This window comes from Eutrema salsugineum, unplaced genomic scaffold (genome assembly GCF_000478725.1).
Source record: "Eutrema salsugineum unplaced genomic scaffold, Eutsalg1_0 scaffold_7, whole genome shotgun sequence".
NCBI lineage: Eukaryota > Viridiplantae > Streptophyta > Magnoliopsida > Brassicales > Brassicaceae > Eutrema > Eutrema salsugineum.
The window spans coordinates 2,425,294-2,451,867 of record NW_006256486.1 but is presented as its reverse complement, the minus strand read 5'-3'; the positions used below and the strand labels follow the sequence as shown (position 1 = coordinate 2,451,867).

Here is a 26,574-nt window from a genome sequence, read left to right as displayed (position 1 = left end):
TTTTGAAATTCTTTGTTACATTATACGATATGCTTTTCTTGGCTTATGTTAATGTGTGCAACTAAACACAAACCATGGTATGATAGTTTTCAGATCTTTTTGTAGAGAATTTCACGCATCGTTAACATATTTAGTGATCATTTTATCGATAGTTTTACATTTTGGTGATAAAGTTTGGTTAACGAGAAACTGCTAGATTAATTAACAAAACAAAGCTATTGTTTTACAAAGCACTCAGCCCATATATGTTGCGGGCAACACACCTAATATGATATTAAAACGCTTGATAATGATAATACATTATTTTTATATATTTTTTCTAGGATGATTATAGATTTATATCATTGAAATATCCCATTTTGTGTTTCTTGAGTGGGTTTTGTCGTTTGTTGATATTTAATTGAAAGAAACAAATGGAAGATGAGTTTCTCAAAGTTTCTCATTTAAAAAACTCTTTTCATTATCTCTCTCTTTTTATTTTTAATATGAGAAACTCTCACTAATGGTGCTCTTACCAAACTTAATTCTAGTATTACATAGAACATCCGAATTAGGTGTTCGTCCACAACAATACTCCTCAATAATGTAGGAAACCTGATTTATTGATGGAGATCAAATCAGAAACCCAAACAATTAAGCATTCTAAATAAATGTGTTGGTGATGGATCTAATCCTAATCCAGCCCACACCGAGAAACAGACTATTATAATGGTACTCTGAATCATCAAGCCCAGAAACATGAGAGAATTGGCATCTTCTGGGAATATGCTCAGCATGAATCAGACTAAGAGAACGAAGAGATGTAGATAAGTAAAGATCGCGGAAATCTCGGAAAAGGAGAGAATGTATCAACCTGCAAATCTTGGAGTCGTTCGGCTCGACAAACTAGTATAAGTAGGAGTTTGACACATTGTAGATTCATTCAATTCTTAGCTCAAAAAAGCACTTTGTAAACTCATTCTTATCAATATAAAATCCAAATCGTTGAACCTTGTCTCCTCTTTTATATCAATATTATCGAAGTTTTTGCCCAAAATCTTCCACACAAAACCAACACACTAAATTCTTGAGTGTGGGATTTAGGATTCACAAAAAGCATTGAAGAAAGAACTTACAACTCTCTCCCAATATTCATCTGTTAAATGCACAACCTCCAAAGGAACATCAACCTAGAAAATTACACCAGTAGAAGCAAATCTTTTGGATTTACTAATTATAATCCAAATCCTGTACCGATTCATAAAAATTTCAACTAGACTCAGTTAGGATAGAATAAAACACCAAAACAAACAAACAATAGCTTTGGTATTAACTTCACATCTTATGCAATGCATGCATCATGCATGTCGTTTGTATGTAATTCGTATGAATACAAACAAAAAAGTGTTATTATATCTGTGTAATGGGTACGAGTGCTAAAAGGTTACGTATATGAGTTTGTCTGCATATATATGCTTTTGAGTTTTGAGTATATACCGTTTTTCTTTTCTCTTGTCCAAACCGATCCCACCTCTTTCATCTAGACCTTTTTTCCCTTAAATTAGAAGATTTGGTTTTGATTTAATTTCAGTTGGGATTAAAAAAATTTTCGATTAAATTTTGATTTCACTCGATTTCAGTTTAAACCGGTTAAGTTAATTTCATTTATGACTTTGGTCAAAATAAGTTTGACCTTGGTTCGGTCCAATATTAGTTTAGTACCGGTTTGATTTAGTTTAATTCACTTTCAAATCATTAATTAACGGTAGTAGATGGTTAAGAGGTCATTAGTGTGGGAATATATCAAACTGGAATACTGGATCATCATCTTTTTGGATTTTTCCATAAAATATGTAATTACAACACTTAAAATTATGTAATACATTCGTAAAATATAGTAATTGTATATAGTATATTGGGTTATGAAAACATTAAAACTCGCCAGCAAACTCAATGAAAGCTTCAAATATTTAATACTGAAAACATATTCAAATGTTGACAAAAAAAAAACAGATTCAAATAAAGTAGTTATCGAATGCTAAACTAAAGATAAATTTAAAAATAAATATACGTTTTAGTTGGTATATTTAGTATTTCTTTACAATATATAAACATATCATTTAAAATCTCCAAAAAAAATATATCTTGATAGCGAGCTAGCTCACTACTCATTAGAACTAGTTCTTATAACTCGCCAACTAAGTTAAAGTCGAACACTAATTAACTCATTTACTTTTTTTAATTTAATGTTAAATTATATTCAAAAGAAAAAAAAATAAATTGTTTTACAAAATTTGTTTTTGACTTTTCGAAGAAAAACAGAGCATAAGCTTAAGGACTAATTTTGAGTGTTATCTAAAGGAGAACCACACTCTGAGGCCATCTTCATATCTCAAGTCCCCACTGTCTCGGATGGAGCTTAACTGGTTTCTCACTGTGTTGTCTATCATCTTAGTGAGCCGAAACACTGATGAAGGACTCTCTCCACGCTTTCTATTGTTCCTCTCTCTCCATATCGAATGAATTGCAGCTTGGAAAGTGTACCTGACTAGAAACTCGTTTACTTAAAAAAAAACATAGCTCGAATTGATGAAAACCCGAACTTAGCTGAGAGACAGTTGATGATCTAAATTATACTACTCATTTTTGACGCCCTTAATTAGTCGTGTGACAGGAGTTGGTATATAAGCGGATTTGGTTTGATTCGGTTTGCTTAAATTTCGGTAAATATCCCATCTCACATACATATAAAGGAAAAATCGATATTTGACCATATAAAATACAGTATAATCAAATAAGTTTGGATCCCAAAATCAAAGAATAGAAATCAATGAAATTTGGGCCCATGACTGAATTAGGGCATTATTGTGCATGAGTGGATAAAAAGCATCTGCCGCATGCATTTTGACCTAATTGTTTATTAACAAATAACAAACCGACTAAATACACGACACAAGTCAAGAATAGCAGAAATTAGGTTATGGGTTACAAGACTGAGAAGAAGCGTGCGCCAAGACGCTGGAGGAAGAGGAAGGAGGGTCGTCATAAACGTGGGTTGGTTGTTGATGACCTTGAATATATCTGGAGGAAGAAGATCGAGGCTCTTCGTAAGTCCTAAGAGAAGATTATATATCCGAGAACGAGAAATGTCTAGCCTTTCAGCCAATGCTGCGTATCAGAATAAAGTGGCGCGAAGAATCCGATGTAATTGTTTAACAATGGAACAGGGATTGTATAAACTACTCGATAAAAAATATCATCTTCCTAATTTCTGTTGCTAATGTATCTTTTTTAGGTGTTCGATGGTGGAGATTACATTCTTGTAAAGGGAATGATTGTCCCCTTGCAGTGCGCCTTTATGCTAAGTTGGGCCTTCACCGTTACAACATGTTACAGGTAATAAACTAAACTAGCCAGTTCGTGTCGTGTCTGCCGTATTCAAAAATCTCTTATTGCTCAATGTCTCAAGGGACCAAGTTGCAGCTTCTTGAAATCGAGAAATACAATAGAGATAACAACAGAGTTATGGATGTCGTTTGTCATATCGCCAGACCTAAAGATACAGGTTGGTTACTTGATTAATCGTTATATTAGCATGCATCATTTGACTTTTCTTGAAAAGTGTGTGTGTGTAGATCCCTCTGCTGATTAAATGTGTGACTTGTCTCTCTTAGCGACCAATGGTACGAGTCATCCGACAGAAAATTTCGACTATGATATCAATAAAGTGCCTGATTGGCCGTTAAACAAGGCTTTTGCTGATAACAATCGATTTTTTTACAAGGTAAGTTGAACAAACTATATAACATATACATTACAATCATTATATACATGGTAAGATAAGAAGATGCTATCATCATTGCTGACCAGTACGTTGAGATATTTGCTTCTTCTCAGATGCAGGAATCAGAGTGGGCTGAAAATGACTGGATTCGTCTATATTTGGAACTTGCATTCGTTACAACGAATCCGCAGATACACAGCGTACGTAGATTTCCTTTTTTTTTTTTGCATAGCAATTGGTATATATACCATGGCACATGTTTTCTATATATATATATAATAAATGGAGGTGTCAAATGGGCGGGTTGTCCATGGGCGATCTATGTCCAAATGATAATGGACGGGCTATGAACACACCCAAATATTAATGGGTCTAAATGGTAATGGTCCAGTTTTGTCCAGAAAATAAATGGGTCAAACTATATGGTTTTTGGTCGGTTTAATGGTCTAAAAATTTTAGATCAAATCAAATTGAGATTTTTTTTATTCTTCTTAAATTATTTTAATTATTATTCTTCTATCAGTGGAAATTATTCATTTTTAAAAATTAATTTTGTTATATTAGAGAATGTATAAACTAAAATTTTTATAAATATATGCATAATGATAGATATAAAAGACATATTGGTAGACAGCTCTTTGCATCACGGTTCAAAGAGCTGTCTTGAATGGCTTATGATGTGCTTTGTATTCCCATAACAACAGTGTCTTCTAAGTCATCATTCAGTGCTGGGAGTCGAGTTCTTAACAAGTATAGGAGCCGGCTTCTTCCATCAAATGTCCAAGCTCTGATTTGTACAAGAAATTGGCTGCGTGGCTTTGAAGTAATCAGTAAGTTTACATCAATCTTGAGTTAATATCATAATCACTTTCTGTCGTATGTTTGTATTGTTGTTTTGTTTTTGATTATTATTTTTTATACATTGATTATATGAAATTGCTGATGCTTTATGATAGGTGATTCCGAGTTTGAGCCATATGAAGAAAATGAAGAAGATGATGGTGAAAGTGGAAGAAAGAAGATCCGAACAACATATAAGCTATTAATGTCTTTATCTCCCTTCTATCTTTTTTATGGCAATGTTTTAGTTGAACTTGTATCTTATAAGCTGAATCTCGTTTTTTGCTGCAATTAAGTTAAACTCATGTTTTGAATCTTTTCATTTTGATACAATTAAGTAATTTTGAAAATGGTCTTATTTGGACTTATGGACAGCCCAATTGATCATAGTCCAAAATGGATTTGGTCCTATTTGGACATGGTCCTATTTGGGTGTGGACCATTAATGTCTAGAAAATAAAAATGTCCATTTGAACCAGCCCATTTGGACATGGACAGCCCAATTGACACTGCTAATAATAAAGCAGTGTGTGTCTTATTTTTTATTTTTTTTACAGAAAAAAGTTTGCTGCAGCCCAACCTGTCCGATTTGAATATTTTGAACGTAGTGCTAGAAACTGAGGAAAATGTTAAGCCGCTGAATGAGAGACTCAAATGTTTGAGCAATGCAATCGTCTACATAAGATATGATCAGGACTTGGGCGAGGATCGAGTTTGCAAATGCAGAGCTATCGTGAGAAGAAGTATGGATTTGATATCTAAACGCTTTTGTCTCGTGGGCAAAATTATGCCGGTGCCCAACTCCGAGTAAGAAGCTCTTAGAGATTAATACTAGAACTCTATGAGGAGTTCTTAATTAATTTTTAATTATTAAATTAGGTTAATATTTAATATTTGTTAAGAAATTTATGTTTTCTATGCACCAATGAATTCTTAAAAAAAATAATAATTATGTTTTATTTTAAATAAAGATAAATTTTTAATAAAACATACTTAGCATAAAAACAATGTAACATAATTTGTTTTCACATCCAAATTTTGCTATATATGCTCAGTTGTTATCTTGATCATGTCCAAATTTTTGTTATATATGCTCAACATAATCAATTTTCAATTGTAACTTTCAATTGTTGATGCAGTTGTCTATTATGAATTCTAGTTCGAGCACTCAACATATTTGCGAGATTTGTAGGCATATCTGTAAAAAACATGTGATCCACATGTGAATATCCGTTTCTTTCTCCTTGTTGGAATTCTGAAACATCAAATTGAGTGTATCTATGTCTTTTGTCTTTTACTATCATATTGTGGAGAATTATACAAATTCTCATAATCTTTCCTATTTTTCTTTATACAAAAGAAAGAGCTCAATTTTTAACAATGACAACTCGAGCTTGCAAGACTCCAAAAGCACGCTCGACATCTTTTCGGGTAGTTTCTTGATGTAGAGAAAATAAAGATGTTTTTTGGGCCCTGTGAAATTAGAATAGATTGGATAAAATTGCCCATTTTGGATAAATATCATCTGTGAGATAGTAGACCAAATGATACTCTCTTCTATTGACAAAGATATTCACTTGCAAAGCTTGACCTTTATAATATCATCAAAAATGGGTGAGTGATCAAAAACATTGATATTGTTTAAGGTACCAGGAGGTCCAAAAAACATATGCCATATCCATAGATCATATGAAGCTACCGCTTCTAATACTATTGTGGTTTTTCCAGAATTACGTGAATATTGCCCTTTCCAAGCGGTGGGGCAATTCTACTACTCCCAATGCATACAGTCGATGCTTCCTACAATTATGAGAAATCCGCGTTGTTCTCTAATATGAAGTAAGCGTTGAAAATCCTCCGGTGTGGGTCTTCTTAGGTACTCATCGTCAGAAAAATATTTATTATTGCCTTCGACAAAATTTTCCAAACATGAACGAGCAGTAGTTTCACCGAACCGAAGGTATTCGTCAACCGTATCAGCCGTAGTGCCATATACCAAGAGACGAATGGCTGTTATACACTTTTGAAGTTTAGAGAGACCAGGCCTTCTGAGAACATCTTTCTTCTGTCTAAAGAAGCAAACTTCATTGGAAAATCGATCAACAATTTGCAAGAACAATGGCTTGTTCATCCTAAAACTTTGTCGGAATAAATTAGTGATGAAATAATCGTTCCATAAACATATGTGGCCTTCTTTGTGATCTCTTTCGATAAAAATTTGCAAGACTTGCTTACATACCATGTAGTGAAGTTGTAGATGCATGGCGTTCTAGGATGAACAAGCCATTGTTCTTGCATATTGTTGATTGATTTTCCAATGAAGTTTGCTTCTTTAGGCAGAAGAAAAATGCTCTCGGAAGGCCTAGTCTCTCTAGACTTCAAAAGTGTACAACAGCCATTTGTCTCTTGGCATATGACGTTGCGGCTGATACGGTGGACGAATACTTCCGGCTCAGTGAAACTATTGTTCGTTCATGTTTGGAAAATTTTGTCAAATGAATAATAAATTTGTTCGGCGATGAGTACCTAAGAAGACCCACACCGGAGGATCTTCAACGCTTACTTTATATTGGAGAGCAATGCGGATTTTCCGGAATTGTACGAAGCATTGGAAGTGGAAGAATTGCTCAAATTCTTGGAAAAGGCAATATTTATGTGGTTCTATAAAACCCACAATAGTTTTAGAGGCGGTAACTTCATATGATCTGTGGATATGACACGCATTTTTTGGACTTCCAAGTACCTTAAATGATATTAATGTTCTTGATCACTCATCTGGTTTTGATGATATAATAAAAGGTCAAGCTCCGCAAGCTCTGTCAACGGAAGGGAGTATCATTTGGTCTACTATCTCACATATGGTATTTATCTAAAATGGACAAATTTTATCCAATATATTCCAATTCCACATGACCTAAAAGCATCTTTATTTGCTCTACATCAAGAAGCTACCAAAAAGATGTTGAACGTGCTTTTAGAGTCTTGCAAGCTCGATTTGCCATTGTTAAAAATCCAGCTTTTTTGGACAAAACAAAAATAGGAAAGATTATGAGAGCTTGTATCATTCTCCAAAATATGATAATCGAAGACAAAAGAGATGGATACACTTAATTTGATGTTTCAGAATTCCAACAAGGAGAAGAAAACAGAAGTTTACATGTGGATCACATGTTTTCTACATATATACCTACAAATCTCGCCAATATGCTGGATATTCGAACTAGAATTCGTGATAGACAACTGCATCAACAATTGAAAGCTGATTTGGTTGAGCATATACGGCAAATATTTTAACGTGATAAAGATAACAAGTGAGCATATATGGCAAATTTTGGACGTGAAAAAAAAACAAATTTATGTTTGCATTGTTTTTAGTTAAGTATGTTTTATTCAGCAAATTATTTCTATTTAAAATAAAACATAATTATTAATTATTTTTTAAGAACCCCTAATAGTTTCTACCATTGGAGCATAGAAAACAGAAGTTTTTTTAACAAGCGTTCTTAACTTAAATTTAATAATTAAAAATTAACTAAGAATCCCTCATGAAGTTCTACTATTAATCATGCTTTTAAAGACCTTAAATAAGAGTTGGTTTTTAACTTAATTAGTAGTTTAGATATATTTTAATCCTAATAATACTTAAGAATCCTTCCTAAGAAACCCGTTAACGATTGTCTTAGTAATAACTTGTAAGATAGTTTCCATTTGAAAATTAATGTGGATCAGATAAATAAATGACTACTGGTTTTCATGCTATTTTGTGTCGGGTTTTGTGTCTTTTACCCGTTAACGATTGTCTTAATAATAACTTGTAAGATAGTTTCCATTTGAAAATTAATATGGATCAGATAAATAAATGACTACTGGTTTTCATGCTATTTTGTCTCGGGTTTTGTGTTTTTTTGTTTTCAGAGATATATAAGTTGAATCAAAAACCTCTCTCGGTGTGTGTATAAGCATGCAGGCTTCTGGGCGGTTGCCTATTTCTCTCATTTTCTTTATCTTCAACTTCTCGTTTTAGCTTTTCTTCTCTTCTCTGAGCTTCTCTTTGTTGTATGACACTAGGGATTTACTATCATTGTAGAACCGCTGATCATTTCTATAAGCTTATATACATCGTTAGTAGACATTATATACATCGTTAATAGTCGTTATATACATCGTTAGTAGTCGTTATATACATCGTTAGTAGCTTCACACACACACACACACTCTTGTCCGTTCCGATCGGGAAACCATAGGTAGCTATACCAGATCCGAATATGAGTTGCATAGCTTCAAATTGTTCAGCCAAATCACACCGCATATGTTTATGGGAAAAATGGTTAGTATCGATTAGATCTAAAAAAAATTGTTCGTAATTGATAGAAATGATTGAGAATTTAATGAATTTAGTACTTTGGTTTACTTTTTAAACTCAAGTAGTATTAATACCAATGATGATTCTCTTGTAAAAAAAAAGTATGAGACTATCTATTTTTCCATGTAACTCACATAGATTTGGTATGGATTTGCTTTTCGTGACAATCGCAATTCGTATATCTTCACAAATTTTAAGCCTCAAGAATTAAAAAAAGTTGATGGTCATATCATGATCACATTAGCAATTTGATGAATTTGTTTCTGTTGTTTTTAAAATTATTATTTAGTTAATAAAATATATTGTCATTAGAACCAATAAAGTAATAAATATTTTAATATATAATAACAATATATTCAATTTTGTCATCAAATTTAACAGTTAATAATGACTTACAAGCAAATGAATTAATTTTTGTGAAATATTTTCAATATATTAATATCTTGACATTGGAAAATTGTTTAATCGTAAGAAATGTATATATATATATGGGGTTTTTGCTAAAAATAAAGTTTAAGTAGTTTCCGATTTTTTAATTCCCAAAAGTACAATTTTCGCCCTCCGAAAAGAAACGAAATTTTGCTATAGCTTCCTTCTCCAACGTTTTAACTTAAAAAACGTTCCACCTTCCATCTGTACACGCATCGGCTTCTTTAGTCTCAACCATTTATTTTTCAAATTCCCTTTTTTCCATACTCCTTGATTTTTTGTTCTTTTTTTTTAGTTGTCAACTTTCCTACTCCGTGGCTCATTCCATTTTGTCATATGCTTCAAATTCGTTGAGATTTATATTCAAAACCCTATTTCAAAACCATAATCAACTCTTCTTTTTTGTTCATAGTCCAAACAAAGTGTGACATTCTCCGAACTGCAAGAAAACAAAAAGCTGAGATTTTGAATTTGCTTGTTTTTTTTGTTATTTATTAATTTTAAAATTTTCTGGGAAATTGTTACGTAAAAATAGAAAGAGAAAAGAGACATTATTGACCGCTCTTGGTTCAGACAAAAAAGGTGTGTTCTTCTTACGTTACAATTTTCTTTCTTCGTTCTTAATCACCTTTTTAGTTCTTCTTACGCATTTCGGGTTAATAGTGAAATTCACAAAAAAAAATCATTTTCTGCCAATATGTTTCAGAAAATTGGTTGGCAGATAGATTTCTATCATTAACAGTAAAATTTCCGATTTTTTATTTGGTAATTGACGTTAACCAAACTTTCAGTGATAGAAAATCTGTGGTTATAAGCAAATCTCTCTTCTTTAATTTCTTTTTTTATATAGGATTTATTTCCTATTCTTTTGAAGAGGGTAAAAATTTCAGCCTTTGATCCAAGCTTTTTCTTCTTTTGGTCAACAGCTAAATTGTTCATAGAACAAAATTTGGATATTCTGGAACCCTCTAGATTTCTATTCACAAGTAAATTCAAGTTTGACTTCAAGTCTTCAATAATTTGATTTCAAAGGTTATTGTAATGTGTGGTTAGCCTTGAAACCGCTTTATACTTGAAAACGAGATAATTCTCTTTATTTTAAATTTTTTTGCTAGGGGCATCTATTGAAATGTCACTTACCTAACTGAGAATCATTTACTTTGCTAGATTCTGTATACACATTCTATTATGTACTTGTGAAGCTCATAAACTCAAGAAGCTTCAGTAACATCTGTTTATGATGTCTGAAGATGGCTACAGCACAGATTTTCCAAGAAACCCTCTTTGCATCTTCTTTACTGATTTCAGGTAAACATTTTTCTGGTATAATTCTGTTTTGTGTCACTTATCAGAAAGAAACTTGAAAATTGGTTTTTCTTTGATGTATCAGATCAGTTCTGAAATTTGATGAGCTCGGTTTGGAGATAGCTCGAATAGCTTTACCTGCAGCACTTGCTTTAACAGCTGATCCTATTGCATCTCTAGTCGACACAGCCTTCATAGGCCAAATTGGTTATAACAACAACAATTTCTTTCATTTGCTTATATTAGTTTCAAATTGAAAATCTCAGTTTTTTTTGTTTTTGTGTGTTTTGGTGATGATTTACAGGTCCTGTAGAGCTTGCTGCAGTTGGTGTTTCAATTGCTTTGTTCAACCAAGTTTCAAGAATCGCTATTTTCCCACTCGTTAGCATCACAACTTCCTTTGTAGCAGAGGAAGATGCTTGTAGTTCTCAGCAAAATATTGTCCAAGATCATAAAGAATGTATTGAAACTGGTAGTAACAATACAAATGAGGAAACTCAAGAACTGATTCCTGAAAACAATAAAGGTATATTGCAACATCATCACTCCTCTGATTATTTGATTTCTTGAAGTAATTAGATATCACTAGTTTGTTTTATCTTTTTCATCTTTCAGATTCTACATCAGATGAATCTAAAACCAGTAGCAGTATCTTTAGTGTTAGTAAAACTCCAGCCAAGAAAAGAAACATACCATCAGCTTCATCTGCTTTGATCATTGGAGGCATTCTTGGCCTTCTTCAAGCAGTGCTTCTTATATCCGCAGCTAAACCTCTCTTGAGTTTCATGGGAGTTAAACACGTAAAGTATCGATCTTTCATGCTCAACATCTATATAAGATGTTATGAGATTGATGAAATCTTTTTAAAACATGGTTTAAAACTGTTAACAGGATTCTCCAATGTTGAGACCTGCTCAAAGGTATCTATCTCTAAGATCACTTGGTGCACCTGCTGTTCTTCTCTCGCTCGCTACTCAAGGCGTTTTCCGAGGGTTTAAAGACACAACAACTCCGTTATACGCAACTGGTAACGCCATTTATGTACATATATATAATATGTTATCAAAGTCCTTGAAACAGAACAAAGCAGATGATCATTTATCTTTTAATCTCTTCTGCAGTAATTGGAGATGCTACAAACATAATACTCGACCCGATTTTCATATTCGTTTTCCGTCTAGGCGTGACAGGAGCAGCCACTGCTCATGTTATATCCCAGTTAGTTTAATTTCATATATGTAAGCTTGGTGTCTCTCAAAAAATGACCTCTGCTTTGAGTAACAGAGTTTTTCTATGTTCCTTTTTCAGATACCTTATGTGTGGAATACTCTTGTGGAAACTGATGGGTCAAGTTGATATCTTTAGCCTAAGTACCAAACATCTTCAACTCTGTAGATTCATGAAAAATGGTACTGCAAAAATACTTGGAAACTTCTCAATGCGTTCATAATGACATCTCTAATGGTTCTTGTTTTATGTGTGATTTCTCTTTCTCAGGCTTTCTTTTACTGATGAGAGTAATAGCGGTAACATTCTGTGTAACACTTTCCGCGTCACTAGCTGCTCGAGAAGGATCCATTTCCATGGCAGCTTTCCAAGTTTGCTTGCAGGTTTGGTTAGCTACTTCACTACTTGCAGACGGGTTCGCTGTAGCTGGCCAGGTTTAGCTCTTGCGATCTCTCTCCTAGATGCATCTTTTAGTTAACCGGTTTTAGTTTTAAACAAATGGTTTTTTCTTAAGGCGATACTAGCAAGCGCGTTTGCCAAAAAGGATTACAAAAGAGCTGCAGCTACCGCCTCTCGTGTACTGCAGGTACACACAATTTACATTAATGTATACGTAAATACAAATTCAAACTCAACCAAAAACATAAAGATTTAATCTTATACTAAATCTTTTATAATCGATCACTTTGAAACTAGACCAAAAACATAAAGATTTAATCTTGTAACAGTTGGGATTGGTTCTTGGGCTTCTACTCGCGGTTATACTTGGAGCAGGATTGCATTTTGGAGCAAGACTATTTACCAAAGACGATAAAGTCTTACACCTCATTAGCATAGGACTTCCGGTAATTAGCTACGCCTCAAATCCCTAATCAAAACAAGATTATTCTATCATCCCTAAACAAATCAAGATTGTGGCTAAAAGCGGTTTTTGTTTCGTAAAAGTTTGTGGCAGGAACACAACCAATCAATGCTTTGGCGTTTGTGTTTGATGGAGTTAACTTTGGAGCATCTGATTTTGGTTATGCCGCAGCTTCATTAGTAATGGTGGCTATAGTTAGCATTTTGTGTTTGGTTTTTCTCTCATCAACTCATGGGTTCATTGGACTTTGGTTTGGTCTCACCATTTACATGAGTCTTAGAGCAGCCGTCGGATTTTGGCGGTAAAAATTTATGAAACTCTCTGTTTCTTGTAGTAAAAAAAATAGGTAAAAACTTTTCGTGCTTATTATAACAGAATGTGATTGGAATTGTAACAGGATTGGAACAGGAACAGGACCTTGGTCGTTTCTTAGGAGCTGAAGAAGGAATTTCAAAGGGAAGAGCATGTTTAAATTGTTCTTGAACCTTTTTTGTAATGAGGTTGTATATAACTGAATAAAATACAATGATTATGAATCTGGAGAAGCAAATAATTTTATGCCATGTACTGTTACTCTTGTAAATATTAGTGTTATATCCAAAATCAGAGGCCGTTAGTCCAATTTTTCGGCTAGACAGACTCTATACTCTATATCAAAAATCAGAAAATAATTTCATTTTATCCAAAAATTATAGAAAAAAAAGAGGAAAATATCTGAAGTTGTTTGAAAAAAAAATTCTCATTCCCTTCCAATAATGGGAAAGAAAAAAAAATTAATGGCCTATGTTTAGGAACTCTCCACTTTAACATGATTGGCTCATAGCTACTCTCAATATTTAGTTTAAAAACTAAAATGAAATATAAAAAAACCAATCTTTATTAGGGGAAATTAAAAACAATCAAACAAAAAAAGTAGAAACCTTTACGAAACTCCTCTGCCATTCTTTTTCAATCTAAGAGAAAGAGCTCAATTTTAGCTATTACCGATTTCCTCACTTCACGGAGAAACTAAATCTCCGCCATGCCTACCACCACGTCCTCCTCTTCCTCCGCCGCTGCTTCCTCCTCCTCCTCCGGTAATCGTCAAGCCGATGTATTCTCTCGTCTCGCCTCCTCTGACCCTGAAGTCAAGCTCAAGGCCCTTCGCGAGGTCAAAAACCAAATAATCGGAAATCGTACAAAAAAGCTATCTTTCCTCAAACTCGGAGCTGTTCCCGCCATAGCTTCCGCTCTCTCCGATGCAGACGATTCGGATAAATGCAACAACATCCTCGTGCAATCTGCGGCGGCGCTCGGGAGTTTCGCTTGTGGGTTTGAAGCCGGAGTTCAAGCTGTTCTCGACGCCGGAGTTTTCCCTCATCTACTTCGTCTCCTCACTAATCCTGACGAAAAGGTGAAATTTTTGAAAATTTATTGACTTTTTTTTTTTAAAAGTCTATAATTCAGTTCCCCAAATTTTTAATCCAGATTCGAAATGACATTAGAAATTACTGTTGGGTCTCTCACAAGAAGCTTGAACGATTTGTAGATTATACTCTGTGATCTTTGTAGCTTTTTAAGAGTTGTAGTAAAAAAGTTTCCACCTTTATAGCTTTTAGGAATTGTCTGCATCTGAGGAATTGAAGCATTGGCCTTGGAATTTTGTTGATCCTCTTTTTTCGTTTCTTTGGATATTACAGCAATTTTCTTTCTTCTTTTGTATTTGTTCTTTAGGTAGTAGATGCGGGTGCTCGTTCGCTTAGAATGATATTTCAATCTAATCTAGCTCCAAAGTATGATTTCCTCCAAGAGAAGAACATGGAGTTTCTTTTCTCGTTGTTGAATAGCGAGAATGAGAACGTTAGTGGGCTTGGTGCGAGCATTATCGCTCACGCTTGTGGAACAAGTGTAGAACAACGGCTTCTCTGCGACGCTGGTGTTTTGGAGAAGCTTGTTATCCTTCTTGATGGTTCTTTAAGCCAAAGAGAGGCTTGTCTTGAATCTTTAGCTACGGTTTTGAAGAACAATCCTGATGCTGTTTCGCACTTTGTTGGACTCGAGGGTGGGAGATATTTGAGTTCTGTAACTGAGCTAACAAAGGATAGGTACACGAGGACGAGGCTGCTTTCTTGTCTTTGTTTAGTTGTCATATATAACACTTCTCCGTCGTATTTCCTAAACATGGGAACCAAATCAAGTTTGATAACTACTCTGCTTGAGCTTCTTAACGACCCTGGTCAATCTGGAGATGATGCTGCCTTGGGTTTATCTAGTCTGATTGCTGAAAAAGAGGATTTACAAAAGTTAGCTGATGAGGCCAATGCAATCAAGAATATCGTTGACATCTTGAAGACAGGTAGTGAGCTCCAGCCTAAACGTCTTCAGGGTTTGTTTTTGTCTCTAGCTGAATTGTGCTCAAAACTGGAGGATTGTAGGTGTAGCTTCCTGTCATTGCAGGTGTGTCTCCACATCGCCATTATCTGATTTGATATTCGGTTAGTTTACTATTTAAACTGTGCTGAACTTTTTTTTTGTCTTTGTTTCCTTCGTCTAGGTATTAGACCTGCTGATTAATGCGCTAAGACATAGTGACGCTAATGTAAGAACTGCAGCGTGCATTTGCTTTAAAAACGCTGCTCGATCAATCAAGGTTTGTTAACATCATACATTTGCGGATCCTATTAGTATTTTCAGCTGTTTGTATCAAGTAGTAAGTCCCCTGAGACATGTCATTTAGAATTTGAGTGCAGGACATTTCACCAACGATAATGTTATGCTTCCGTTGGTTCAGCTATTGCATGATCCTGCGTCCTCTGTCCAGGTACAGCGTTACATTAAAATTTATTTCAGAACAGATATTTTCTTTAGATCGCAGAAGAGATCTGAATGTATATATACTGTATATCGTTGATCAGGTGGCAGTTCTTGGTGCTTTGAGCAATATAGTATTGGATTTTTCAGCACCTAAGTCAACATTTATAGAGTATGGAGGGATCAAACAGCTTATTGAGTTGTCAAAATCAATGGATCCAAACGCTCGGTGTAGCGCTTTAAGGGCTTTGAGGAACCTCATGTTCCTTGCAGACAATAAACGTAAAGAAATCTTTTTTTCAGACGTCAAGGCTCAAGGATTTGCTTGCCTTATCAGTGGTATAAATCATTCCTCTAAACCAAAATAATCATATGATTCATCTTATATGCAAAATTTTATCAAATAACGACAAACAAAACCCATTCCCCTCAGATCCTGAGCCCCCTGTACAAGAGCAAGCTCTGGCCCTTCTCCGTAATCTTGTTGATGGATGTATCAGCTCCATTGAGTTTGTATTTGATGAAGATTGTCTTATCTTAAATACTGTTGGAAGACAATTGAGAAAAGCTCCGCAAGCTCAAATGGCAATACAGGTGAGAAAAATGGATAAAAAGTTTACAATATCAATAGTTTTTAAAAAAATGCTCATATACATGTTTTACTTCTTGCAGGGAATGTATGTGCTAACGAATGTAGCGAGTGGTAACGAGTTACATAAAGAAGCGGTAATGCAGCAACTGTTTCCTCAAGGGGAAGCTGAATCAGAGAATTTCATGCTAAAGTTTTTGCAGAGCCATGAGAGCCAGTTACGTTCAGCAACAGTCTGGACAATCATAAACCTCATTAGTCCTTCAAGTCCTGGTGCACTTGATCGGCATGTGAAACTGCGGAATGCGGCTATCATTTCTCAGTTAAAAAACATGGTCAACGATGCATGCCTCGATGTTAAGGTCATAAAGAAGTTAAACTTTAAAGCAGTTTCATTTTCACCTTTGTCATTAATACTCAAAACTATGTTCAATCCTTTTTTTTTTGCTTGCAGATTCGCATCAGAACTGTATTAGGCCAGTCAATGTCTTTTGGTGATAGTTAACAATGGTAGAGATGTTGCTGTTCACAATCCCACGGACTTATGAGTATAGAGAAGAAACGTTGGCCTACAGGGCCCATTTTTAAAATAAATGGTCCATTTGATTAATTGTTAATTTTTTCCAAAATTTTAATATAGTAAAAATGTGAGTTTTGTTTACATTAGCAACTAATTAAAATGTTAATTAAACAATTGAATAGAAATTAGGGTAACACTATATCACATGGATGCTTAATAAATTATAGTCAAATCTTTTCATGTGGATTTTATTAAATATTAAAAGGATAATACAAAACTAGTTCACCAACTAATTTGCTGGGATGTAGAAATTAGAGTACAAGGAATCAGATATTCAAATCATTAGCAGCTGCATAATCTACAAATCCTTATATTATTGAAACACAAGTTACTGAACCAATAATATGGTGACAAGTGGCAAATAAAAACAAAACAAAACATTTAACGTAAAAAGTAACAAAAATAGATCTACAAATTCTAAACAAACTAAAATTTAGAATTTAAATCCCAAATTTCATAAAGCACTACTTCACGATCTTTGAGACGGTTCCAACTTCCTATATCAGCTACTCACGACGAACTTCCATTGTCCATCATAATATCATATGCTTTCTAAACTGTTTCAGGTCTCTCTCTCTATCTTCTTCGTCTTAGACTTTCATGTATAAAATCACTTTTTATGTTTGTTTGTTGAATTTATAAGATTTCTGACAGAGATCATTCACTGATTTGATCGAAACGATGGAGAAAGGTCTCCAACGGAGATTCCTCTAGCGGCCACGAGAGATCCTTGGAGGATTAGTGCAAGGCTTTTGTTTGACTGTAGTAAGAAGAAGACAGTACCTTCTATTCAAAATATTGAAAGCAAGCTTTTCCATGCGCATCTTTGAACACAGGTTTTCACTTTCCTTACCCGATTTAGCTCTTTGCCCTAAAATGACCAAGTCTTTGATTCTCTAATTAAGCATAGTTACTTGCTAAAGTTTTTCTCCTTTTCCTTGAAAATCTGTAATACTGCAGCAATGCATAAAGCTTAGAGAAAGGCTCATGCGAAACCAGAACCCCATCATGATCGTCCGATGAAGAGCTTGGCCAACAAACCGAGGCAAGGTTCTATGCCGCTGAACTGAAAAGGTAAATCAAAGCAAAGTCTTTTAGTGATCCGTCTCTCTTTGTCTGATTCTTTTCTCGAATAGCAGGTTGGAGATTCTTTTAAAGGCACAAATGCATCTAGCGAAAGATTTCCTCAGAGAAGGAACGCGTGAAGCTTGGAACTCAAGTGGAGTCTCATGTCAAAAAGGCTGAAGCCAATGGAATGAGGATTTTCAAAGATTCACATCAGAAAAAAGGCATCGGTAAAAGAGAGATCATCTCAATCAATGACGAGGAGGATGGCAAGAGAGAGCAAGTACAAGGAACGAGTTCATGCTTCAGTCAATCAGAAGCATGTAGCTGCTGAGAGGAAATGGCTTGGGTTGCTTGAAGCTGAGAAAGAAGAAAGCACATGCTTGCGTCCAGCAAATACGCCACGTTTTGCCAACTCTGTTTCTAACCAGCGTGGCAGCGTGAGATACTGTGATAGAGACCTCAAATGAGGTACAAACTTGAAGACAACAAATTGCAGAGGGTAAATATATAGGTCCATAAGCTTTGATCTTTGTTTTCTTTTATCCTAATTGAACACTTATGTAGACTTTTTTTTTTTGGTCGGGACACTTATGTAGACTTAAGCAATGTTTAAGTAGTTTAAATATATATAAAAAAATGGATTCGTGCGTAGCACGGAAGATAATACTAGTAATTGACTAATTTATCAACTTTAAAGAAGAAAAATTTGGAATTTAGAGATGATCATAATGTGAGTTTTGGTCAAAATAAACAGTTTTATTGTTATTTGTGACATTCTAACATTGGTCAAGGCTGAGAACCAGATGGGTTGAAGCTCGATTTGGCTCAAGAGTTAATTAGATATAGCAGCTGGTTATAGGATTTGGTTAAGCTTAGGTGAACCGAAGCGTCGACATAATATCTAATCGGTGGAGACTTCGTTATCTTATCAAGAAACACAGAATAAGGCTAGAAAGAGAGAGTGAGAAAGATCTGTGAGGTTGTTTATCATTTTTCTTGAGCATTTTTCTTGTAGATCGAATCGGTTGTACTCTTGAATGTTCTAGTGGATTCTTTGTTTAATTGTGCCGTCAAGCCTCAATAACTCTTCTCGAAGGCGAACTCTGGGTTACCAATTTGTGTTGTCTCTTTTATCTTCCTTTACATATCATCTCTTTCAACAAATCTCTAAGTGTGTGCGAGTGAGTTGAGAGACGTTGAGGAGTGTTGATCGGATTCGGATTCGGGTTCGGGTACGTATAACACTTATTTTTGTTCGAGTAAATAACAAAAGGGATTAAATAACTTGACTATTTAGTCTATAAAAATAATTTAATTAAAAGTTTTTAATGAAATGTAAAAAAAAAAAGAAAAAATTTGTGTTTTAGAATTAATCTTTTATTGTTTACTTCTATTTTCATTAATTTGAGACGATGTTGATTATTATTGATTTTATGCAAAATTAGGACAAAAACATCTAAAACCTTGATTTTTTTTTTATATCACTTTCAGGTTTTGTATCGCTAGGCACGACTCTGCTAACAGACTATACATTGAACATATGATATAAATAGTGATTTAGCTTTAATTCAATTTTCACAATGTAGCAAAAGAGAGACATACATTGTCTTGAGTTTATGATCATGTTTTGTATATTTCAAACACAACTCTCTTTTGCTACAATGTCTCTCTGGCTTCTAAAATTTGAGTGTTAAAAAACAAATTGTGTTTTGTATATTGTGTCTGACGATACCAGGAAATTATGGTGATGTCCCAATTTAATCTCCCGTTTTGGCGTTTTGACATGCAAATGATGCATGATACATTCACTCTCTCGTGACAAATAGAAAATGGATTGCTATAAATAATGGAATAATGTTTACATTAAAGGAAAATGATAATATATTTCGGCACATGTAAGCCGTAATCTGTTGCCTTTAACTAGCGAAACGGATAAAATTGGCGGCGTACGCGGTAGAAAAGAAGACCCCTAAAAAAAGTATTAGAGTAAATAAAAGTGTTTCGTCAACTACAAATAGAGTAAAATTTGTTGACATAAACCAATGGTATTTTAACGGGATAAAAAACAGTAAGCGATATGTAAAAAATTATCAAAAAGGTAAAAATTAACGTTATAAAAGAATGAGGAAAGCTGTTTTCACTACCGTTAGTTGTTACGGTTTTGTTTTGTGGTTAAATATTATTACAGAAAATAAATGGTTCCTTTACAAAGCAGCCAGTTAGCTATTACTCCAAATCTAAAATAAAAAAACACATGTTAAGCAGAAGACTAGAAGAAAGATTACTCAATAGAAGCAGTTATTGGAGAAGTTTGATTAGGTTGAGTAATTCTTAATTCGGAACCATATTGTAAGATATGTGTCTCCTTGATGCGTTGGAACATGTGTACGTGAAGGAGCATGAGGGCTGGGCACGGGATAAGTACTTGCTAAATTTCATGTACTTGTTACTTGGTTTGACTCGTTCAAGTAATTAGATTTATTACTTGTACTTGACTCGGTTATAACAAGTACTCGTTATTTTAAATACTCGTAAAAATTTTGAATACTTGATACTTGACTTTAAAATACTTGATACTTGAATCTTGAGTGCATATTAAGAGAAACTCTTTATCGATAATGGTAAATTACACTTGGGTTTTCGGATTTTAATATCAAAAGCTCATATATATGTGATCATGAGTTTTAAGGCAACCATACAATTTGTAACAAATAGAGTTTTTTTAAAAATTTTGATAGTTTTTGGGTTTAATTTTTGGATTTTAATATCTATTATAGATTTTGTTACTAAAATTAAATAAATAACAAATATTTAGTAACAAGTAACAAGTATTTATTTTAATAAGTAACAAGTATCAAGTAATAAGACAAGTAACAAGACAAGTACTAAAAATAAAAACGATACTTGATATTTGATCCGTACTTGCAAGTAATAAAATTTGTAGATTTGTTACTCGACTTGACAACAAGAAGTACTTGTTTTATCAAGCCGAATACAGGACAAGTAACGAGTACGGGACAAGTAACGAGTATTTATGCCCAGACCTAGGAGCATCGCAGTTATATAATAGTAGTAGTACTTGTAAAGTTTTCTAGCAATATTTATAGACATTTTCTTTTATAACATGATAAAAAAAAATTCCGATTATGTGAGTTCGATAAATGATTTTGCAAGAGAAATACAAATTGAACTATATTTCAATAATATTATTTGATCTCTACTGTTAGTTTTTTCCTTACAAAATGTTTATGGTGTTGGAAATTTAAGTGAGTTTACGAATGAATTGTTTTATAAAGAGAATTACGAATTATTTTATAAAAAATTTAAGTGAGTTTTTTTTATATTACTATGTGATTATGAAATATTTCCTTGGAGATTTATCGGTATAGCCAAAAAAAATTACTAAAAACTTTCGACCAAAAAAAAAATATTAAAAATTTAAATTTGTTTTAAGTAAAAGAGAGACGATATATTATGTCTTCTTTATCCAATTTGGCCTTTGAAAATCAATGGTTCTTGCACATATGACCTCAAAATTGAAGTCAAATGCAAATTTAACCTCTTTTTTCTCCCTTTTCAACAAATGCCATTTTCTCCCTACTATCTCTTCACAACCACGTATATTCACGAAAATGCCATTATGTTTTCAATTTTTATTTTTTCTGAAAAATACCAAAAATACACAACCATCCTAAAATGTATCACTTATTTACGAAAAATGTCATCTTCTTCAATTTTGCCAACCACCATTACCAACCAATTTTGAAGCTCTAAATGTTTGCCCAACCAATTTTGAAGCTCTAACTACTCATTGTGTCGCTTATAACTTCATTTTACCTACAAATTTCTCTCCAATTTCATCTAAAAAACTCTTTCATGCTCATTTTCATAATTTTCAATTTCATAAATCATCTATTTTTGGAGATTCTTGCATAACAACGACTTAGCTAGTTTGCTATCGGTGCTATACAAAAGTCTGGGTGTATGTCAAAGTTAATCGAGTTTAAATTGGAAGTATGTAAACATCTACTTCATTTTCTTTAACATTTAGCTCTGTTTCGCGAAAGCAGACTTCTTTTTCAGTCTGCTAGTCAACGCAAAGGTTAGATTTGCAATTGACTTTTTTCATATTTTTGTAAAAGAAGTCTAATTGTCCTTTGTAAACAAAAAAAAAATCATGTAGACTTCTTTTGCAGTCTGCGAGAAAAAAAGTTAGTTTTGCATTTGACCAAAAAAATTGTCGATCTTTGACTTTTATAGCAGACTTAGTCTGCTAATTCGTAGTTTGACTCGAAAGGTTATTTTTGCAATTGACCAAGATTTTGACCACTTTTGACTTTTATAGCAGACTTCTTTTGAAGTCTGCTACAAAAAAAATAAATAGCAGACTTTTTTAGCATTCTTTAGAAGTCTGCTATTAATTTAATTAAGATTCGGTCAAATGCAAATTTGACCTACAAGCAAACTTCTAAAGAAGTCTGCGCATAGCAGACTTCTAAAGTCAATATTTTGGTCAATTACAAAAATAACCTCGAGTAGACTTTTTTTGTAAAGTAGACTTCATAAGCAGACTTCTCTACTATAGCAGACTTCTTTTACTCGTTAGCAGACTTCTTTTAGAAGTCTGCTCTAAAAGTCAAACTTTTGGTCAATTGCAAAAATAACTTTTTCTTCTCGCAGACTGCAAGAAGAAGTCTACTACGAAAAGTCAAATATTTGGTCAAATGCAAAAATAACATTTTTTCTAGAAGACTTCAACGTGAAATTTTCCCAGCGGACTTTGAACGGATGTCTGCATTTTTTAAAATTTTTAAAATGCAATTTTATAAAATATTTGTAATGTTTTTATTTAATTTTTTAAAATTGTAAATGCATTTTAGGTATGATTCTTGCACCTGTATGAGTTTGATGTGTTTATGTGTTATAAATATAAAGTTATGAATTTTCTTGATTTAAAAGGTAATTAGCACATCTAAGCAGACTTCTAAAAGAAGTTTGTAGACGAAATCTGCTGTTACGTATTAGTACATCATGGCAGATTGCATATGAAGTCTGCCTAATTATTCTTCTTAAGAATTCCATTTTGAAATATTTGTTACTTGTAAAAATGATATTCTTGTTTTGACATGTTTATTTGTTTTTTGTGTTGCATCTGTATGAGTTTGACGTGGTTATGTGTTATTTTTATAAAGTTATGAATTTTCTTGATTTGAAAGGTAATTAGCACATCTAAGCAGACTTATAAAGAAGTCTGTAGATGAAGTCTGCTGTTACCTATTAGCACCTCATAGCAGACTGCATAAGAAGTCTGCCTAATTATTATTTTTCTAAAATCATTTTTAAATATTTGTTACTTGTAAAAATATTTTTCTTGTTTTGACATGTTTATTTGTTTTTTATGTTGCATATTTATGAGTTTGACGTGGTTATGTGTTATAATTACAAAATAATGAATTTTCTTGTTTAATTTAGCTTTTAGTTTTAGAAGTCTACTTCGTAATATGTGGTAAACGTCAAGTGATTGCTTGCTTATGCTTGTATCATATTTATGCAGATTGTTTCAAAGATTGTAAAGTTAGGTATTTATAAGTTCTGGTGTTAGAAATATCCATTGTTCGTTGTTAACTAGGAATTTTGTGTGTATAAACTCTTAATTTTATGTATCTGAGCTTTTCTTCTATTTGGCCATAAAAATTTTTTTTTTCTGAATTTAGAACAATTTGTGGTTTTAGAACTGTTTTTACATTAATATATATGACTTCAAACATTTTGATGTAAACCATGTTTTTGTACATTGCTTCTTCTGTCTGTTTATAAGCTAACATTGTTGTACATATTGATATTCTGCTTCAAAATAAACAAGACATTCTGCATTAAATAGTATATTACCATAAACAAGATATCATACATATTGTATTATATGTTTTTCTTCTCATAGATTACGAAATCCGTTCACCTAATTGAGTTTTTTTCAGCAAAAGCCAATCAAAGAAGTAATCTTATTTTCTATATTCAAAAATCGAATCTGAAGCTTAATCATAAGAACAATACAATGCCTCTTGTAGCTTGTGTCATCTCTCTTTCTTAGTCTCCCTCAGCACTTTTTATGTCGCCTCGTCCCACCTGTAATTAATTATATCATATTCAGGACTTAATTATATAAAATCAAACCACTAAATCTGTCCTGGTTTACTGGCAACATATGGTCATGGAGATGTTCAATCCTAATCAAGTAACCTGATCCGAAAAAAACCAAAAGAAAACCAAACCATACCCTCATATGGTTGATATAAAATTCAGCTTTTACATATCTAAAAAGAACCGCAAAGGAATCTAAACCATACTAAACAGAAAATCATATGAATAACTTAATCTGAGATCAAACCAAGATACACAAAAGAGAAACCTGAGGATATAGTACGCTATATCTGTTAATCCCTAATATTATCTTCAATTTTCTTCATGCTTTTCTTTAGAGTTTGAGCAAAACAAGTGACCCTAACTTGGCAACACCGGGTCGAAGCGGAAGAAGCTTTTTCTCGATCAGAACCATGAAAAGCTCAGTTTTTTGCTTGTGAAGCCCAGCTATGAACACTTTCCTCTCTGCTTCTTCCTTGGGAGCTTTCTCTGGCCATCCAATCTTGTTAAAATACGCAGTCATCCTACAAACAAAACAAGCCATGTCAATGAAAACAAAAAAAAAAACTTGAACACTAAATCGTTGACTTCATGAACTCGAATTTGGTTGTTTAACCTCAATACCTTTCTTTTCCACCACCGATTTTCAGTAGCTCGCCGTACAAATCGACATCCCAGGTAACACCCAAATCTCTCTGCCAAATCACACCGAAACTCGTTGAAGGAGATCCTGTGACCGTCCTTCTCGGTATCAACAAGCACTCCTCCGCAATCGAAGAGAAGAGCGGAGGGGAGAGTCGCCGGAGAAGACGAAGCAGAGTAGGTGATTCCGCCGGATCGAGATGCTATGGATTTCACCAGTTTTGCTCTATAACCGTTTGAGTTCAATAACACCTTCGATTCCAACATATTCAACAGATCTGAAATCCCGTTGAAAACCAAAATCAGTCACGAATTTGAACAAAGAACGAGGAGACAGCAAATCTGAAGAAGAAAGAAAACGAACCAGGAAAAGCTAGCAGAGAAGCCATGAAAGAGAGAGCACAGCGCCGTTTTACAGAGAAGGAGTCGAGTGTTTCTAGTTTAGGGTAACAATTAGTATGTTTCATTTATATAATAGGTTAAAAATATCCGGTTAGGTTAATTATTTTCGGTTTATGTACACATTTTAATTTTAATTCGGGTACGGTTTATGCAGACTTCTTAAATTAGTCTGTAACCCTAAATTAAAACCTATAATAAAGATATTTATCTTTGTTGGTTTAATTTGAATTGGTTATATTACTTTTTAATTTATATACATCAACATTGTTTATATTTGTTTTATGAAAACAAATTTCAGCTTAAATTATTTTTACATAATTTTTAAATTAAAATATAAAGTTTAAAAATAGAGTATCCTAAATTAGAATTATTCACTTTTGATGTTTATTTTAGATGGTTTAAAATGATTAATTTTTATTAAAGTCTAATTTATATAGATCATACTTATTGATATTTGATTTATAGAAACACATTTCAGTTTATATTATTTTTACATAATTTTAAAATTTAAATATAAGATTTAATAATATAGCAGACTTCTTTTACGGTCTGCTGAGCAGACTGATAAAGAAGTCTGCAGCCCTAGTTTAAAACTTTTCATTTTTTATGTTTATTTTAGATGGTTAGAAATGATTCATTTTTATTAAATTATAATTTTTATAGATCATACTTATTGACATTTGATTTATAAAAACAAATTTCAGTTTACATTATTTTTATATAATTTTTAAATTTAAAAATAGGATTTAATAGTATAGTAGACTTCTTTATCAGTCTGCTGAGAAAACTTCATTAATATTTGCAGACTTCGCAAGGTTATAATCGTAATTGAGATATCTGTTTTTTGTTTACTCATGTAGGAGATAATAGTAATTTCTCTACCTCTCTAACATATTTTTGCAATAGATTGAATTTAGAATATACTTTTGCATTTGGAATCAAATTATAATCTGCTTTTAGCAATTTCCCCGAAAATCAAACTCGCCGTTTGTGCACAGTGAATCCTATGTTTTGGATCCCATGATAAGATCCAGCCTCGACTAGTGTGTACTTTTTATAGGGATTTAGCCTTTTTTCTACATATATAATTTTTTTTTCTGGTAAATATCTCCCCGTATAAGAAAATAAAGTCTCGAACTGTTATTGCTATTTTATAATTTTTCTTCAATACAGTTTTTAAAAAAAAAAAAAATTGCCGAAAGAATCTCAACTAAACCCATAAGGGGTTAGTTGGTTAAAATAAATTAAAAAAATAGTGTTAGTTGAAGTGTAGAAACCCATGAATATATATATATATATATACTTGAATTTAAATGCCATCCCACGTGAACATCGAAGTTTATTTGATTCAATTTTTTTAATTATTCTGCCTGTTTTCTGCAGTTCTTTCCCTTTCGTTATTTCTTAAGGAAAAATCTTATGGCTATATAGGTAAATAAGTTAATTATACTATACCCCTAATACCTCCAAGGAAATAGTGGTTTGTAAAACAAAAATATCTTAATCATCAAATGTGAGATTATTGTCTTGGTTTTAGTTAAATAAGACATTTATGTTTAAATTTTTAATCTGTGAA

The 26,574-nt window shown here is 33.1% G+C and overlaps 3 protein-coding genes across 5 annotated transcripts; all 3 read left to right on the top strand.

Annotated features, from left to right (window-relative positions):
• The first annotated feature begins 2,959 nt into the window (after positions 1 to 2,959).
• Positions 2,960 to 5,414, top strand: LOC112082832 (UPF0725 protein At1g19060-like). Its single transcript, XM_024150369.1, has 6 exons — positions 2,960 to 3,086; positions 3,275 to 3,375; positions 3,463 to 3,544; positions 3,654 to 3,763; positions 3,877 to 3,950; positions 5,168 to 5,414. The coding sequence occupies exons 1-6, from the start codon at positions 2,960 to 2,962 to the stop codon at positions 5,412 to 5,414; spliced, it is 741 nt and encodes a 246-aa protein (XP_024006137.1).
• A 4,265-nt stretch (positions 5,415 to 9,679) lies between these two features.
• Positions 9,680 to 13,419, top strand: LOC18010678 (protein DETOXIFICATION 42). Of its 3 annotated transcripts, none has more exons than XM_024150549.1 (13): positions 9,680 to 9,977; positions 10,563 to 10,703; positions 10,786 to 10,907; positions 11,005 to 11,226; positions 11,316 to 11,500; positions 11,592 to 11,727; positions 11,822 to 11,918; positions 12,009 to 12,109; positions 12,198 to 12,361; positions 12,442 to 12,513; positions 12,656 to 12,772; positions 12,873 to 13,090; positions 13,187 to 13,419. In XM_024150549.1, exons 2-13 carry the CDS (start codon positions 10,633 to 10,635, stop codon positions 13,227 to 13,229), a joined length of 1,548 nt encoding a protein of 515 aa, XP_024006317.1. In that variant the 5' UTR covers positions 9,680 to 9,977; positions 10,563 to 10,632; the 3' UTR covers positions 13,230 to 13,419. The 3 variants fall into 3 exon arrangements, with proteins under 3 accessions (XP_024006317.1, XP_006393064.1, XP_024006318.1); XM_006393002.2 differs by lacking the exon at positions 9,680 to 9,977 and adding an exon at positions 10,301 to 10,427; XM_024150550.1 differs by lacking the exon at positions 9,680 to 9,977 and having other exon boundaries at positions 10,646 to 10,703; positions 10,791 to 10,907.
• Positions 13,420 to 13,680: 261 nt separating this feature from the next.
• Positions 13,681 to 16,778, top strand: LOC18010677 (armadillo repeat-containing protein 8). Its single transcript, XM_006393001.2, has 8 exons — positions 13,681 to 14,182; positions 14,503 to 15,225; positions 15,323 to 15,418; positions 15,506 to 15,589; positions 15,684 to 15,918; positions 16,013 to 16,173; positions 16,252 to 16,530; positions 16,623 to 16,778. The coding sequence occupies exons 1-8, from the start codon at positions 13,811 to 13,813 to the stop codon at positions 16,671 to 16,673; spliced, it is 2,001 nt and encodes a 666-aa protein (XP_006393063.1). The 5' UTR covers positions 13,681 to 13,810; the 3' UTR covers positions 16,674 to 16,778.
• Positions 16,779 to 26,574: the final 9,796 nt, after the last annotated feature.

What these genes read in the sequence shown, in the direction of transcription:
- LOC112082832 (XM_024150369.1), top strand. Translation starts at nt 2,960, where the DNA reads ATGGGTTACAAGACTGAGAAGAAGCGTGCGCCAAGACGCTGGAGGAAG. An exon ending in GAAGAAGATCGAGGCTCTTC is followed by an intron (nt 3,087 to 3,274) that starts GTAAGTCCTAAG and finishes TATCTTTTTTAG; the next exon opens with GTGTTCGATGGTGGAGATTA. An exon ending in GCATTCGTTACAACGAATCC is followed by an intron (nt 3,951 to 5,167) that starts GCAGATACACAG and finishes TACAGAAAAAAG; the next exon opens with TTTGCTGCAGCCCAACCTGT.
- LOC18010678 (XM_024150549.1), top strand. Translation starts at nt 10,633, where the DNA reads ATGATGTCTGAAGATGGCTACAGCACAGATTTTCCAAGAAACCCTCTT. An exon ending in GATTCCTGAAAACAATAAAG is followed by an intron (nt 11,227 to 11,315) that starts GTATATTGCAAC and finishes TTCATCTTTCAG; the next exon opens with ATTCTACATCAGATGAATCT. An exon ending in GCAGCCGTCGGATTTTGGCG is followed by an intron (nt 13,091 to 13,186) that starts GTAAAAATTTAT and finishes GAATTGTAACAG; the next exon opens with GATTGGAACAGGAACAGGAC.
- LOC18010677 (XM_006393001.2), top strand. Translation starts at nt 13,811, where the DNA reads ATGCCTACCACCACGTCCTCCTCTTCCTCCGCCGCTGCTTCCTCCTCC. An exon ending in ACGCTGCTCGATCAATCAAG is followed by an intron (nt 15,419 to 15,505) that starts GTTTGTTAACAT and finishes CATGTCATTTAG; the next exon opens with AATTTGAGTGCAGGACATTT. An exon ending in ATTTGCTTGCCTTATCAGTG is followed by an intron (nt 15,919 to 16,012) that starts GTATAAATCATT and finishes CATTCCCCTCAG; the next exon opens with ATCCTGAGCCCCCTGTACAA.